This window comes from Halichoeres trimaculatus, unplaced genomic scaffold (assembly GCF_033239565.1).
Source record: "Halichoeres trimaculatus isolate MK-OKI-2021-1 unplaced genomic scaffold, fHalTri1.1 fHalTri1_scaffold_18, whole genome shotgun sequence".
Taxonomy (NCBI): Eukaryota; Metazoa; Chordata; class Actinopteri; order Labriformes; family Labridae; genus Halichoeres; species Halichoeres trimaculatus.
Genome location: NW_027437196.1, coordinates 17,726,421 through 17,743,621, shown reverse-complemented (window position 1 = coordinate 17,743,621; position 17,201 = coordinate 17,726,421). Strand labels below are relative to the sequence as shown.

At 38.0% G+C, this 17,201-nt stretch overlaps 1 protein-coding gene across 2 annotated transcripts; it reads right to left on the bottom strand.

The window, feature by feature from the left end:
• Positions 1-487: 487 nt before the first annotated feature.
• On the bottom strand, positions 488-11,906 carry hnf4g (hepatocyte nuclear factor 4, gamma). 2 transcript variants are annotated; one of them, XM_074693839.1, is made up of 11 exons: positions 11,777-11,906; positions 8,364-8,529; positions 7,980-8,074; positions 7,182-7,288; positions 6,912-7,061; positions 6,458-6,545; positions 4,299-4,451; positions 3,563-3,612; positions 3,210-3,396; positions 2,067-2,186; positions 488-1,640 (listed from the first exon to the last, which is right to left on the bottom strand). In XM_074693839.1, the coding sequence occupies exons 1-11, from the start codon at positions 11,904-11,906 to the stop codon at positions 1,519-1,521; spliced, it is 1,368 nt and encodes a 455-aa protein (XP_074549940.1). In that variant the 3' UTR covers positions 488-1,518. The 2 variants fall into 2 exon arrangements, with proteins under 2 accessions (XP_074549940.1, XP_074549941.1); XM_074693840.1 differs by having other exon boundaries at positions 8,364-8,525; positions 11,773-11,873.
• Between the last annotated feature and the right edge of the window lie 5,295 nt (positions 11,907-17,201).

Here is a 17,201-nt window from a genome sequence, read left to right as displayed (position 1 = left end):
TTACACTGTATCAAAAAAGAACACAGCTTGATTTGAAATGTATGAATGCAAGACAATGTAAAAATAATCATTCTGATATTTCCGCTCATCATTTTATCTATTTACAGCAAGTTTTGAAATATACAACAATTTATCCACACTCTTTTCGCAATCAACTTTAAATCTGTACAAACTATTAAGAAATGACATCATTTTTTATCTGGATCTCAGCACTGAACCACATCACATTGTTAAATGTTACAGCATTGAAATGTTTGTGAATTGTTTTGAAAGCTGACAGGGTCATGAGTTAATTCCAAAAGCAAATCAGCAAGCTTTCAGTAATCTGTCTGTTAAGCATGAGATAAAATATATATTTGCTTATTTAAAAAGATTGTTTATTTACCACTTTGTAGGTTAGCAATGTAAAAAAAAATACTTTGGTAAAAAAAAAAAAAAAAAAAAAAGAAGTTTATTTTCATTTTATTTGAAGAGCAAAGAAGCGTTGATTTCTGGTATTTGGCTGATCAGAGAACATAGAGAGGAAGACAAGAAGCAGGACAGGATGTGAAACCACAGAAGCTGAGTGAAAGAAGTGTAAACCAAATTCAAGAAGCAACCAACAACTACAATACATTACAGGTACCAGGAGTGTTACAGGGCGAGGTTAAGTGAGAAGCAACTGACAACAGAAGAGGCGTGGGAAAGAGGATCTTAAACAGGTGGTCATCTTATTTTCTGCAACTGTTAAGAGTGGGAAAAAAAGCTTTTGTTTTGACATCACTGTGAATGACATTATTATAAAGTTCAAAGTGTTTTTAAGGCTTTAACGTAGCTCAAATTCTAAGTGAAACATCATTTTGATTGTCTCAAAATTCTTCAAAGTAAACATTAACAGCTGCAGAAATAAGTAATTCTTACATCAAGAATATGTTTGTTAAAGTGTTTGTGATTTTAGTTTGTTGTTGGTCAACAACTGGGCTAATGTGTAGTAAGCTGGAGATGCTAACCACCTGCTCAGTTTACAAATGCACTGGGTTTGATGTGTACTTCATACATAAAACACTATATACAGTATGTATTTTCCATTTGATGTCAGTTTGCAATTTGTTGAGCATTAGACATGGGAGTGCTTCTATTTATTATTGAACATCCATCACACTCCGGGCAAAATATAATCCTCATTCCAAAAGAGTGAACATAAAAGATGGCAGTTTCTGTTGAACATATCAATACATTATGCTACATTGTAATTGCTGTGATTTCTCCAAGCATGTGCTGTACTGTTTTTAAGGTTTATAAAAAACCAAGGTGCTCAGTTGAAAAACAGTACAGAATGTTCTGATGAACTGAAGTGTGGTGTTTCATTAGCTCACTGAATTTAAAAAGTGACATATTGAAGTTTGAAAGTGCTGCACTCAGCAGCTTTAATTATGGCCCAGTTACTGCAACAACCAGGGTAAAGACTAACCACAGACACAGAACAGAGACATGGAAACTGATCCCCCATCAGCTTGTTTGGAAGAGAGCAGGAAGACTTCAGGGGTCTGTCTGTGTGGAAGACGATGGGCTGACTGGAGAACAAAGAGGCTGGGGGAAAGTTTGGTACTTCTCTGGGGCTGGACCCTGGGGGGGTGATGGGATGGGAGTGTCTGGCGAGGCTATGGGAAGAAACGCAGAGTTACAGAAACATTGTCTGTGAAAAGACTAAAGCTTAATATATGTTCCCTATGAAATGTATCCACTTTGGTCTGTGGGATATCTAACATCTATAACTCTTGTTTATAGGTGGAGTTCCCATAAATGCTGTGTCGTCATTAGGGGATGTAATCCTGCCAAATGCATTTTTTATTTTAAATTAAAGTATACATTGCAGCCAGTTCACATCAATTCTTGTAAGGATATATTTTTATGGGTCTTCACATTCAGAATGTCTATTTAAAAAAATCCCATAAGCTAATGGAAGCACAGCAGTTTCATCCGAAGAGATAAAGTGTGCATCTGCTTCTCTTGTTTGTGTATCATCCAGCTTGTTTGAGTAAATGTAATTTTTACAATTGCAGGCATGTTTGGTGTGTGACTCTCACCTATAAGTGGAGTGTGAGTGACAGGCATGGTGCTGATGACCAGTGTGTGTCCAGTCACAGGGTCCTGGGCCAGCTGTGTGTGTGCCGGGTGGTGTGGGTGTGTGGGGTCTGATGTCAGGCCTGAAAACATGACAAACACATTTTTTTAAATTAATTCTGGTTTTCAGACAGTTAAGCCAATACCATACTGTGATATCAATGTGCTTTATTCCACTGTCATTTTCATTCTCCCCTCTTTAAAATGCATACATGTGTACTTGTCTCATTCTTTACTGAATCCTTTCTGTTTGACTAATCTTAAATGCAAGAAATTACATGCTAGCAGCTCTGTAGTGATATTATCTAACCCCCCCCCCCCACACACACACACACACACACACACACACACACACAAATAGGAAATGTACATCAAATGTAACTGTTTTTAATTTCAATCATTCAACAACTTTTGCATATCTGATTTCCAGTTGTTTGCTCAGCTTCTTCTTCAACTTTAAACACTAAAGTGTATTTGTATGTTAGCTCAACTGTTTTTCAGCACATTCACATCGCTAAATATAGAATTATGACAACAAAGTTGAAATAGCAGGCTTCTTGTTATGTGTATTTTATTTCTCAGGATGCAAAAGGAAAAGAAAACACACACTCAGTTCTTTCTGTACCCGCTCTTCTAAGTCAGGTTGTCATAGTTGCGAGTTGTTTTTAGCTTATATGGCGAAAAATGGAAGACACTTTTGGAGATGACTCGGTGCTTTATTTTCACGCCTCATTCTCTGCTTACGCTGTCTGTCAGAGCTCTGCCTAGAATATTTGTGATGCTTTCCACCTTTACCTACAGCCTGCGTTTTTCAAACACATTTAGGTTTGTTTGCAGGTGTCACCTGGTGGTATCTTATGTAGAAAGTTGTCTATTTTGGCTTTGCATAATAAATCTTTGCTGTTTATAAAAAGTTCTACAATATTCCTGCAAAATCCCAAACTTCTCATTTGATGTGTTTTCTAGGAAAACTTTGCAGAAGATGTGTACTTCTACACTGCATCTCACTTATGGTCCAGTACATTTAACATTGCGGAGTATAATTGAAGCACATGCTGGTTTTATGTTCTGCAGGACTACAAGCACAGACCCAGGTGCAGTCTCACCTCCCAGCAGCATCTCATGCAGCAGGTTGTCTATCTTGGCCAAGCCGCAGAGCTTAATGAACTGGAGCTGTTCGATCATCTGCCAGGTGATGCTCTGCAGGGTGGGCAGCAGGAGTAACAGCTCTCCGAAACGACCCCTGGAGTCGTACTGACGGTCATTAATGTAGTCCTCCAGGCTCATCTGGACCTTGAAACGCACACACAAGGCCAGGAATCCATCAGTGTAAACACACTCTCCATGTAAGCTGACTCACAAAATAAAAATGTGCATTTACAGGTTTTAATTGGTGAATATAACGAGATCAAAAAGAAATGCCAATGTGTAAAATCTCCTGGAATCAAATGCTACCTACCTGCAGACGCATGGCCTTGATCTTGGATGGGTCCCGCAGAGACTTTGCATCTGCACATGGTGTAGAGAGTAGAGATGGGGGGTGGATGGTAGGAGGAGGAGAAGGATGAAGGACGGGAGGGTGAGGGGAAAAAAAGAAGAAAGCTCAGGACTGAGGACATGAGCAGAATTGATGGGGTGATTATGGTCAAACTGGGGCATGAAGGTAAAATGAGGGGATTTAGTGAGGGGGACAGCAAAGGGGAGCAGGTAACATTAGATGGGGGCAGGCATGGTGGTCACACTAGGCCAAGGGGGCGGATTTAGATCTTACTATTAGAGGAAATGCAACCAGATGGATAGGACTGTTTTGAAAAATGGGATGTTGGCATTAATGGAAATGGGTTTAATTAAAGATATTTTGTTTCAGTCTTGTTTTATATTTTTAACAACTCTCAAAATAGTTTTTTTCAGACATTAACATGAAAAATCATTTATCCTGTTTCTCTTGCATTGTGCATTTCTGAAAAAAAAGATGCAACACTCAAAACGTGACTAAACCATTGGGACACATCATCTCTGGTGGCTTTTGACATTAATTCTGTGGTCTATGATCCTCTGATACGAAACCCGTACATACAGATTGTTATTAAATGTAACTCGGAGACAACTGCTCCTTAGTGAAGGGGTCAAAAGTGAAGCAGAAAAACAAAATAACACACAGTTTTAGACATGTTTTGTTTGTTTTATTTCATTACCTGGGTCGAAGAAGACAATGGCCTTGAGTGCAGCATACTCATTCTCGTCTATCTGAGTGTCCTGGAAGGGCTGAACCAACTCATCCAGCACCCTGTTGGCTACTCGACAGATCTCTGGTTCAGGACTGTTCCTGTGTATCACACAGCCGTTACCTGCAGACACAGAAAGTAGTCAGTTGTTGTGTTGGAGGAATACACACATATGTGTCAAGGCGTGAACGGTATGCGGGTGTGTTCTTAAGGTAAAGGTGTAATAAGTCTGTACTTTGACAATATAAGCGTGACTGACATATTGTAAGCGACGTGGGTGTAAGTGTAGGAATAAATCAGTCCAACCACGTTCTGGGTCTTTCTCATAACTTTAAGTGAGCTTCTCCAACGTACCGAGCAAAACCCACAACAGTCTACTTCTCCTCTCTCTCCCTTCTTCTTCCTCAACCCCCTCCTGTCTCCACAGCGCCCACTAGGGGGTCAGATTATTAACAGGTTATTAACATTACTGTTAACCCTTACAAACGTTGTTTGAGACACATTTCAGTTTTCTCTAAATAAAGAGGTAACATAATAAACACTTGAACAATCTTGAGTATCCACTTTTTGACTTTTGCAATATGACTGATGATTATATGCTCCTTTGTCCTGTTACAAATAAAAAAGGTGCGCCTCATGTATATTATTTTAGATTAAACTATTTAATATTATTTAATGATTCATTTTTTGTATATAGGCCTGTTTTTTTTTTTTTTTTTTTTTTTTTTTTTTTTTTTTTTCCCAAAGAAGAAAAAAAATATGATGGAAATATGCCATGGATTAGTACACTCGCGGCCACCCACATGTTGACGTCACTTGATAACCTTTCACCTGTGGTCAACCGTGGCGTGCCCGCGTGCCGGATGCGACCACGGAAAAATGAATGTTATTGATGAGAAGGAATTTCCGAAGCTGCTGGTGAGTGTTTGTCGCGCCAACATGTGTAACATACACAGCGTGCCCCACACAAAATGAACCGTAGTAAAAGTTTGCACACTCGCGAGTTGAGTAAGTTGTGTCTCAGTAAACAGGCTGCAGAAAACTGTTTCCATATTTGATGCTTCAAAGTTAAAATGAGGTCGGAGAGCAGAGGATCGAGTCAGTTTGATGAGTATCTTCAGAGTTACAAATGATCAAACCTGAAGCATTTTGTCGTGCATTGAACTGCTTCTGCTTGAAGACAGTGGAGAGAAAGTAAGGATGAGCACAACACATTTCTCTATGCTCTGCGGATTGTTACGTCTAAGTCTTTTGTCAATCATAAACTGGAGTTTGTATCATAATATTAGTTGTAACATTAGGGTTTCTTTTAAGAGTTTGGTTTAACTTAAAGAAATATTTCTCCAATTAATTAGCTAGTTTGGATATTAGAAATCTGTCTTTGAGATAAAACATGCTGATAATACAAAAGAAAGATAAATATGACAATGTTTATCATTAAAGCACGATGTAGCCAATAGAATTAGCTGATTCTGATTAAAAACTGTGGAAGGTGCATTTTTTGTCCTTAATAATTTTTTGCATTGTACATGTACAGAGTGTTCACCAAAATTATATAGATTATGTAACTTTATGTGACTGTAATCTTAGGCACGTTTTGTATAGGGCTGATAGACAACCATGTTATCATGACTGAAAACAGAAATACACCAAAACAATGATGGAATAAGTTTTTTTCCATTTTCATTTTTTAAATTGTATCAGTCCAAATCTCCCAAACTCTTCATATTACAAGTAAGAAAAACAAAGAAAAGCTTTAAATCCCCACATTTTAGAAGCTAAACCAGCAAATATCTATTTTTATGTTTACAAAATACTTGAAAATTAATAAGTTCTTTATCAAAGTATCAGTTTTTTAATGAACTCATCACTGTAGTTGTAGTTCAATGAGCTTATTTTAACTGGTTTTGTTTATTTAGTTAAAGGGTCTCCAGTATGATGTGGCTACACACCCCAGTAATGAGTGTTGCTGTTCACAGTTATGAGAGACGCTCTTGCAGTTTAGAAGAAACAGAAATCCCAAGTTAATCGTTCTCAGTTCTCACAACAGTTGATTTAACGCTACAGTACTGAACCACTTGATCACAATGCAAAGAAATTAGAAAAACTTTCTATTGGTCAGTTCTCACCTAAAAGGAGGAAGTCCTTATATGGCATTGACCTTTTGGCGACCCCAAGCAAGAGGTGTTCACCTGCATGAGCCCTGAGCAAGCTTACCTGTGGACAAATACACATGACAAACAATGTAATAATGCTCTCTATTTAGTCCTCACACACAGCTGGAGAGCACTGTACTTTTTGGAGCCTCTGTCTGCTTACACACTCAGTGTTCAGATTCAAAGAACAGTTTTTCACTCTTCATCATTGCTTTGAGTGTTTGTGGCATTTGGTTGATTGAAGAGGGTTGGGTTTTTTTCCCCGATGCAGGCGTTAAGTGTCTTGAAAAAATATGCTCTCAGTCAGATCGGCAAGCAAAGTCACACCCCATAGACAAAGAAGTTTCCAAAGTTCTTAACAAGCGAGGTGAAGCCTGAGAGGTTTTGATTTATCATGTTTCTCCAGTATCCATTACAGCCCTGTTACCTGATCATCCAGAGGCAGTTCTCCAAAGGCAGGTATATATTTAGCCCATTCCACCAACACCAATAGCTGTTGTCTCGTTGAATCACAAATATCCCCAACAGTGGCGGATTTTTGCTCTGATATGTCAACTATTCCTACAGGAGTGGTGATCTAAAACGAGACAGAAAAGAGAAATTCCATGGGTCAAAATCTGAGAATTTCAACGTGTATCTGAAGATAATGAAAAACCAAACATCAGTTAAAAAGGAGGAGTTTTATTGGCCATGATACCTGTTGGGAGAGTGACTCTGCTTGAGCCAAAATAGTGATGGTTGGCAGGTCTTGGGAGTCAGAGATACTTCTTCTGGAGCTGATCCGATCTCTTTCATTCTGTACAGCTAAAAAATACAGCAGACAGCTAAAGTTACTGTGTGTGGGAAACACAAAGAACAATAAAAAGGAACAAGGCAGGGGCAACACCTCCCTTTGTTAACTTTTAGTAACATTTTAAACAGGAAAATAAAGAGTAATCCTTAAAGTATTCATTCTCTGGCTTAGCAGGTAGCCACTGACACTAAAAGGAAACGATGACAACAGGTACAATAGCAGTTAATATTTAGGAAAAGAGTCGTACAGGCTGCCATCAGCAGGACGAGTCAAACGTTAACCAGTAACAATCCTGAACAACATGTTTGAATAACACATGATTATGTGTCATAAAGCAGTGTGCCAAGGTTATACCCCTCATAAATGCACACACACACCAACACACACAAACTCTCCCTAAGTAATCACAAATTTTATGGTCAAGCCCATTTCCACCATCTTGAAGGAGGTTTCAGATTTTAAACATCAGCCTTTCCTCAGTGTCATGACTGTAGTTAAAGCCCTGACCTCAATGAGACAATGACACATTAACATGGAAAGACCTGTGAAGAAATACTAAAAATAAGCAGGACCATAAAAACTTCATGACCAAATATTTTAGCAAGCAAGAGTATCAAAATGGAAATAAGAGTGCAACGTTCAACAGCTCAGTACTTCCACGTTCTCTTTTGTGCAAGTGCAGGAGGGAGGATTTCTCTCTACCTTCTTTTTTCATGCCAGCCCTGAAGCATTTGTTGAGTCTGCAGAATCGACACTGGTTCCTCTTATCTTTGTCCACGATGCACTGTCTGCTGAACCTGTATACAGTGCACAGACAAGGATAGAAGTGGCTTTACAGTGAGAAAAAAAAGCATGATGACAAATTGGCCTGAAAGAGCGCAAATTGGTGGCATCCTAGGAGAGGATGACAGAGCTGGAAAGTTAACAACAAATAGTGGAGGAGTTTGCGTGGATTACACATCACATGGATGCAAATGTATATGTATCCTGTTTGTCTACACTTGTACAGTTAAAGGGTTTCATGACTTAGTATTCGATGTTTTTAAAATGTATATTTGTGCACATCATATATATCTATCTATGTACCTGCAGGTGTAGACATGGCTCTTGCGTATGGAGCGGCGGAAGAAGCCTTTGCAGCCGTCACAGCTGGAGGCTCCGTAGTGTTTCCCAGTGGCTTTGTCCCCGCAGATGGCACAATTACTGCTCACCCCGTCTGCACCGGGTAGGCTGGGCTCTGTCGGCATGCTGTCTGCAATGAAACAACAAAAAGAACCCAACAGGTAAAAAAGACAAATTCACACACTCTCAACGGTACAGTCTCAACACTGATGAAAATTCAGAGTGCGTTACACAGGTGAAATAGAGAGCAGTTGTAAAGTATATATTTATAATACATGCTCATAAACATACATGATCATTGGCACATGTACAGTGGTATTGCCTTAACCTCCTGAGACCCTGCATACTCATAAAAGGACATTACATTTCTTCCTCTCAGACCAATGATACTGCATTTTTTTAAAACTTTGACTCATTAGCTACATTTAGGGACACTGCCCATGGCATTGTTTAGTGATATCACAACATTACTCTCATTTCAGCAAAAAAAAAAAGATGGCAGGAATATCTGCAAAAGGCTTCAAAGCAGATCCCAAAGTAAACTAGAGAGAGGTAAAAATAATATTCATATTTTCTGAATGAAACCAGTATATTTATGAAACGTATAACTTACGACCAGTAACTTCCTGTACAAAGACCACGTTAAGTTATTATGCTGTCAGGTCTTGCTTATCCCAAGTAGCAAGGAAAAATAACAAAATGCACACCAGATAAAAGCTTGAGTCTCAGAGGGATAAACCACTTTTCCCATCTCTGTAATATTTCATATCATTAATCCTCCTCTAATGACATTTCACTTTGTCTTGGTTTTCACCTCTCCCATGCAAGAAGTAGTACTCCATGTGTCTTTACAGAGTTTCGTTTGGCATCTACTAATAAATACTGGGTTATTATACCAATCAATACATTGGAATGAGCCTGTTTAGTCTTTTTTGTTTGTAGTTGTTTTATTGTGGTGGGTCCTTCCAGTTTCACCAAGCTGTTGGTGAGTTGGTGTCATCATTTAAAACTGTTTCAGCCAACCGAACTACTTAAACTTCTATCCCGCTGCTGTGTCAATAGTCAACTTTTGATGCTTTTATCAACCAAAGAAGCAGCACATAGCTCACCAAGCTTTTAAAGACGAAGAGAAAAATAAGAAAAACCCTTTTTACACCTTAAGGCATCTGCCAAAGTGTATTGTCCATTAACTTCACCATATGGTTCGAACATAAAGCAAATGTTTGCTATGTGTAAAGTTAGCCGTGAAGTATTCTGTTTTCTTGGTAATCTAGTCTAAAATAACTTAAGTACAAGTTATTAAAAATTAAAACAAAACAAAACAAAAACAGATGTAAGAGTGAGATTGAAAGGAGAGAAAATAGGTCTAAAAATATGAAGCTTATGTGTAAGTGCTAATGACTGCAGTTCTTCGAGAGTAGCCCATTTCTCTTTTGGCACACTTTCTCAATTGTACAGGGAAGACATTTTTTATGGCTGATTATTTTCAATGTCATTGAAACTAGAATTTTGCCCATATAACTCTCTGACTGAAATTTGGAAAAGGGCCTTTGGGTACTCTGCGCCCCTATCTTGAAACCAGTTGCAGAACGACTTAAAGCTCAAGGAGCCGGTGTCTTTGAATGTTTTTAAATCTAAAATGAAGGACATAGAGGCTGGTTCTATAAGATGCCAGAGTTTTAGCCCGGTTGTTTGAACAGTTGTTTCCTGGAACGTGATTTTAATCCATTATCTTGAGCTTTAGTGACTGTGCTTTGTCTCTTTTTGTGTTTCCTGTCAGTAATGTTGTGTTTTTGTTGCTGCCTGTCTTGGCCAGGTCTCCCTTGAAAAAGAGGTTCTAAATCTCAATGGGACCAACCTGGTTAAATAAGGGCACGGTTGACTTTGTTGACAGGTGGGCTCCCTGTAGCTTTTTGGGGAAGGGCACATCTTTGATTCATCCAAATTCAAGTAAAGCTAGATAGAGCTCAGCATTTCCAATATGGCTGTAGATAATTGGCTCCAAAACTTTGTATCAGAAACAAATAGGTGATGTCATGGATATTATCTTTATATATTTTACAGTCTATGACACATCATTGGCCATAAACTTGATAGCAGCCATTCTTCATGGCATTAAATGTCAGTAATGTTTTCTGATTGAATATTCCCCCTGCTTTATTTTAACACTCAAATGTATCACTTCTCACATATTTGCCTTATAAAATGTAAAAAGTAAAAACTAGGGGTTTGGTAGTGTGCGGTGAATCAGTTTGACTGACACCTTTTCTCGACCGATTGTTTTAGAAATTACAAAGAACTTCAAGAAAAAAACAGTCACAAAGAGGCAGACATTAAATCAAGTATTTTTAGTAACTTGCTAAAACTTCCTCACAGGAACTTTAAAGCTGTTATATAAGTATTTTTTTATCCTGTGATTATAACACTTATAAACCACTTTTATTAAATGTGTGCTGTATGTCTAAAAGTATGAGCAATGAGATATGGTATGAAATAGATGCTAATTTGGAGTCATCTTATCATCTTACCATGCTTTATAACCACAGGGATGATTACATTCCTCAGCAGCCACATCACCCCGCAGTAAAACTGTATCCATCACATTTCACATATTAGCATTCAGAGAAAGCCAAAAGCCAAGATACTATCATTCCATAGACATCAATGACGATGTGGTTTACCTACACCCCCATGCATCTCCCACATAGTCTCACACCAGGCAGTGCCAAGGTGAGACCAGTCAATGTTCCACTAACTTTGTATCCACAAGCTAAGCTAACATCAGTGCATCAATGAGATGCGTGCTTGCTGCTCAATAAAATATGTTTATGACACATACCTGCAATTCTTGCCTAAACAGTTTTATCAACACTCTGATTCCAGGCTTTTACAACCCTGACCAAGCCCTTTCTGTTCTTCACCAACACACACACCCTCACTTATGTTAAATAACAAATAGTGACATTCATTTCTCAAAATGGATTTTAAGTCCACAGATAAAGGTCATGGGGCTCCCCCGTCACCAAAAACAAGTATGTTGAGCTTTTTGTAAATAATATCTCTTATTGTTTCCCCTGCTGAGGATAGCAGCTGATTAATCCTAAATTCTAACCCTAACCCTAAACATGCACACTGATTTACATTTTCACAGCTTGAAATATATACAAACAAATCCGATATACAAATCAGGCTCCTCTCATGTTTGCAGCCATATTCAGATACTTTAAGGAACTGAAAGTATGTTCATGTGCTGGGTAACACTGAGTGTATCAGAGTATTAGTGCAGATCAGTGAGCAGATAACTTGTGTAAGTTTGAAGCTGTATGAGCATCGCCTTATATGAGCAGCTGTGTGAGTTCATTTGCACATGCACTTACCTCCTCCTCCATAGAGCACCTCTGCATTCTCAAAGCCCAGTGTATTGTATGAGGGGTCCAGGCCTTCACAATAGTTGGCTACTTCCATATCTAGCAGAGATTTACTCTGAGAAGCAGGGGGATACTTCATTCCTGTGTCTAATGCCTTCTTTTCTCCCTGTCTTCTCACTTCACTCTCCTCGTCTTCTTGTCTCTTTTTTTGCTTAGTACAGTTTTACAAACATGACCAGGGAGATCCCTTTCATAAAAGATCTGTAATCCTAATTGGACTAAAACAGCAGAGGGGCGGAGCTTAGATGAAGACTTCTCACCTTATTGCACATTACTTATCTGTCCTTCTCTTGTACTTATCACAGGGATGAGAGATAGTGATGAATGAGATATTTTAATTGCCCCTGTGCCTCTTTTGTTTTTCTCTTGAGACAAACATCATTAAATTTTTTCACACATTTCTTTTTCACATTTTTCACCCCTACTGTGCATAGGTGTTTGTAAAGCCACAAGAGCTGTGTTAAGTGCACAAATTATGTATATGTATCTGTGTGTGTGTGTGTGTGTGTGTGTGTGTGTGTGTGTGTGTGTGTGTGTGTGTGTGTGTGTGTGTGTGTGTGAGTGAGTGTGTGTCCTTTCAAGGCTCCCTAATCTAATCAATAGAAGAATAATAGCACCACCACCTCAGCAGATATAATCTATAAAGACACAGAGTGAAGTGGAAAACACTGATAACTTCCTTTAACTCCTACACAAACACACTCCTTAACATCCTATTATTGAAAAAACTTATTTTCATTTTCACTTAAGAGGCCGTTAACATTAACCCTAAAAACATTTCATTGACATTTAACTTGACTTTACTACAAACTAAGGGTGGAAACTCACTGTGCTTTTATTTGAATCTCCATAGAGTTAATGAGTAGTTTGTGCTAATTGGTCAATGCATTGATAGTTTATGCAAAAGCCATTTCTGAACAATATGTATACTACACTGCATTAAATTGCTTCACTGAGCTTATAGTAAACACTTTTCTTATTAACCCAGTTTATGTGTCAGAAACAGTCACCAAAGAGGCAATAAAAAGGATTATTGGATGCTTAGTGAATAAAGGATAATCTGAAGTGTGCTCATTGTACAAAATAGAATCCTGACAAGGTGAGAGTGGGCACAAATGAGTCTTATCTCAACCTGTTAACCTGTTACAGCTTTCAAAGGTGATTAAAAAGAATGATTTGTGAAGATTTTCATTCACAGTAAAATCAAAACATCAGCTTTTTACTGTTTACACACACAAAAAAATATCAGCAGTATACTGCAGCAGTTAATTCATAACTTTTTTGTATCCTCCTACCCACCTAATATTGTGAAATTACCAAAGACTACGCTGTGTTTACTTTGGGTCTGTTTTTCCTAAAAAAAACAAAAACAAAAATCAACCCCAAAATCCTCCACTTGTTCAACAGTTATCCTATTCACTCTGTTTTTGATTAGTGAGGCTCCAACCTGAAATCCCTAATTTTGTACCTTCCAAATACACTGAGTCATAACAAAAATACTCTACGTGTCGAAGAAGAAAAGGCATGAACTTTATAAACGTGCTGGACCTCATTGCATGTATTAAATTGATGTACAGGGTATCAATTAAGTCTCTACAATTTAAAAAAATGCACCATAAAGGCAATTGATGAGATGGCTTAATCAGATTTGTTCTATGTACTCAGTAGTTTCAGTTTCAGGTACCCTGTTGATAAAAGAGGTACTGTTAAACAACCCCTAAAAATGGCTACTCCTCAAGAAAAGGCACAATGTGTGTCATGGTTTATTAAGGCAGAATCGGATACCCAGACTCAGCGAAACTACAGAAATAAGTATGGGAGAGATACACCATCATGTCTGTGAATTCGTGCATGGCATAAGAAATTTATGGAGACAGTGACAGATTGGATTAAGTGAGGAGTTGAGGACCAAGAACATCTGAGAAAAATCATTCTGTAAGACAAGCCTCCAGTGTTCTACAAAATTAGTTCTCCTATTAAATTAGTTTTAAAAATTTCAATATGTACTTCTTATTTTGTAACAATTTCCACATATTCAACTGTTCATTTGCTTTTGTGGTTTTTTTTTAACTGTAAATATACTTTATTGACACCCTGTATTGTGTGTGACCAAGTTGACAAATGGCATCGCTTTATTATGGGGTTTTTAACCAAAAAGAGTCAAGTATTTAACGTATCCAGGTGATAGGTTGCAGTAATAAAGAGAAGCTGGTTTACAGTAGAATACAGAGCAGTTGTTAAGATGTTTGCTCCACTTTCAGGCACTTTGTGGAATTTGTGCTTTTTGGTGCCTTAACCATAGATTGTAATCTATCACTGCTCATTGCTTTGCTTTTGTTCTTAACTGCTGCTTAAAGAGACTTTGTATGAATTTTATATAACACAGGTGATTGTTCTGCTAAACTGAATATCAGCACTCCTGTCATCTGTGCTCTTAAAATGCTGAATATCACTTACACGATCAATATGAATTTTACTATAATTCTTTTTTATTAATTTTCTTTGAAGAAAAGTGAACCTTCTTACTTTACAGCAGCGGGAATACTCAAACTGCCTAATGAGTCGTGTAAAATGCTAACAGGATTTTAAAGCTTTCATCATTCCAGCTCTCCACTTGTAAATCAAATCATAGTGACAGAGAGATGCATGTTAATAGAGACACAAGAGGCATATTTATCAGAAACAATTCTTAGATGGTTGTCAATGAGCTGGCTCAGGAAGGCTGTAAACACACTCTGATTTACCACCATTAACCAGTTAAAATGTCCCAACCCACCCATTTCGCACCAGGAATTTTATTACTCTTAATCTTACTGTGCGGTTTGGAGATAATCAGTTCTGGCTATTGTGTTTAAGGAGGCTGTAAATGATAAGAGGCAGTGCTACAGGAGTTTTGATCCCATCAGTAATAAGTAAGCAAGTCACAAAAGCACCCAACAGCAAATTACGAGGCCTGGTGTCTCTGCAGCATATGATCTTGTATTACCAACTAAACGTGATAAACTGAAAGCTGCAGGTATTCACACTTATAGAGAAATGACATGAGGAGAGTTTTACAAATTCAAAGCTGGAGGGAAGGAGACAAAAGCAGGAAGAGAGAGTGAGAAAGACAATGGGGAGTGATAGAGGGATTATACTTTAACCAGACTCCAGGATTCATTAGCTTTGCAGAAAGTGAAGAAGCATGTATTCTAAAAGATCACGTTCACAATAATGATCAACCACAGAGCACTGACACATGACACCTACTGGATTTAATTTGTCATCACATATATGAAGTCAGATCTTCAGCAAACTAGGATAAGAGTTTAAACCTGTCTTGAATATACAGAGGCAAGAGGATGTTTAGTTTTAGGTTTAAAGATAATGTGGTTTGGTGACTACAGAAATCTTGGTCGAATTGAAAAGACACTCTCAAGAGCTTTTTTTAGTCGTATTTGCAACTGTTACAGCAAAAACGCTCCTAATTGGAGTGTTTTTAAGCTCCTTTAGTCTTTTTTTTCTGTGCTTTGAACACCTGACATGAAATCCCTGCCTGATGATGTTTTCAAAACAAATTTAAACCTTTTTTGGTTGCATTCACATTCACTGCAATTTCAAGTAGCTATGCTATTGCACAAATCACAATCCCAGTAATGTGACAAATCAGCTTTTTTGGTCACAGGTACAACATTGAGGAACATTCATAGAACCATTTGGATCTGAAAAAAAGGTCATGGCTGCTCCAGCCGAAAACAAGCAGGACATAACTGGGAAACCTTGTGTCCACCCAGCAACAAAGAGCTTACTGGGGCCATAAAAGCTGAAGCTAAGTGGCTATATTTGTGTGAACTGGCCATAACACTGTCGCCCCCATTGACATGAGAGGTTTTAATAGTCCTAGATGATGAGAGACAACTGCCAGCTGACTCTAGTAAACCACTACTTCCTGGTACCCAAGCAATAATAAAATAGAATAGATTGCCAGGATTTACCTTGTATTTTCCTAAATCATTGCAATGCTCTTTATTCTTATACCTTAACTTCAGTGATCTCAGATTAATCCATGGTGGATAAGATGTAGGATAGAGTATCTATTTAAATAGTCATGAACAGGTTTACAGTACTTGACAGGGAGTATCTACTCATTTTAAGATTACATGTTTTTTTTTTGATAAAAAAAAAGAAAGAAAAAAAAATCATTGTGATAAATTCACCGGATGAAGTATCCTTAATTTCCACAAAATGTGCAAAGCATTAACTTTTTAGAAATAGAAAACAACATTTTTGAAAAATAATTTCTCTAGCTCAATTTCAGCATGTGTACCAATTAACAGGACACAAAACACACCAAACAATGATAATGTTTGAACAAAATGTGACTTTTAAAATTGTATTAATTAAAACTATAAGTATATAATGTACTTTTCATTCATAGGAACATAATGTTGCCATTAGCTGTATGTTGCTTGAAATGGGTTATCACATGATCTTTACAGCTCAGTGTGCGTGACAAAGTGAGTCTATCTTATCTGTCCTCACAGAACACTGTCTGCAGACATAGAGGTGAGAATGCTATCTCTTTAGAAACAGTGGACAAAATGTAAGAGAGAGTTTGGAAATCTTCCCAACCACAGTCAGAAAGTATGTTTCAATTCCAAAGTAGACACCAGAAAAACACAGTACAGCAGCGGTTGAAGATAGCGTGAACAGTGTTGACTGGCATTATCACCAAAATCCTAACCACGTGGTTTAACAGAATATGTAAGCTAACTTCCTGAAGGGTTAAGGGTAAGCTTCACTTCCTCCAAAAATCAACAATATAACTTATGATTCTAACAGCTAATATAATCTTATTCTGATTCAGAACAACAAGCTCAACAACAGCAGTTTAACTTACCTGTGTTCCTGTTTTTGTCTTGAATGTGCATTTATCCTGTGTAGCGTTGTACTCCAGTGGTGAGCAGCCCGTCAGCCTGACATTAGTCTAAGTGACACTAAGAATGGGAAAATACTAAAGGAGTTGGCACATAAAAGGAGTAGGTTAGAGAGCTGAGGAGCATATAATTCTTGGAGCGACACATTGGATAGAGCCACCATAGCCCTGTCATTAGATCGATTTACTAAACAAACTCAAAGTAGGGTGGGGATGTTAAACAGTAACCAAGCACCATAAAAACCAAAAGGAAAAGGATCACTGTGTGTGTGTGTGTGTGTGTGTGTGTGTGTGTGTGTGTGTGTGTGTGTGTGTGTGTGTGTGTGTGTGTGTGTGTGTGTGTGTGTGTGTGTGTGTGTGTGTGTGTGTGTGTTCCCATGCCTGCCATAGGGCACCACCTACACCCACACCACCTCCAAGGACAGGAGTAAGAGTTCCAAGAGGTCTGTGGTAATGTTT

What these genes read in the sequence shown, in the direction of transcription:
- hnf4g (XM_074693839.1), bottom strand. Translation starts at nt 11,906, where the DNA reads ATGAAGTATCCCCCTGCTTCTCAGAGTAAATCTCTGCTAGATATGGAA. An exon ending in GGCTGGCATGAAAAAAGAAG is followed by an intron (nt 7,289 to 7,979) that starts GTAGAGAGAAAT and finishes TGTATTTTTTAG; the next exon opens with CTGTACAGAATGAAAGAGAT. An exon ending in GCATGAGATGCTGCTGGGAG is followed by an intron (nt 2,187 to 3,209) that starts GTGAGACTGCAC and finishes TCATGTTTTCAG; the next exon opens with GCCTGACATCAGACCCCACA.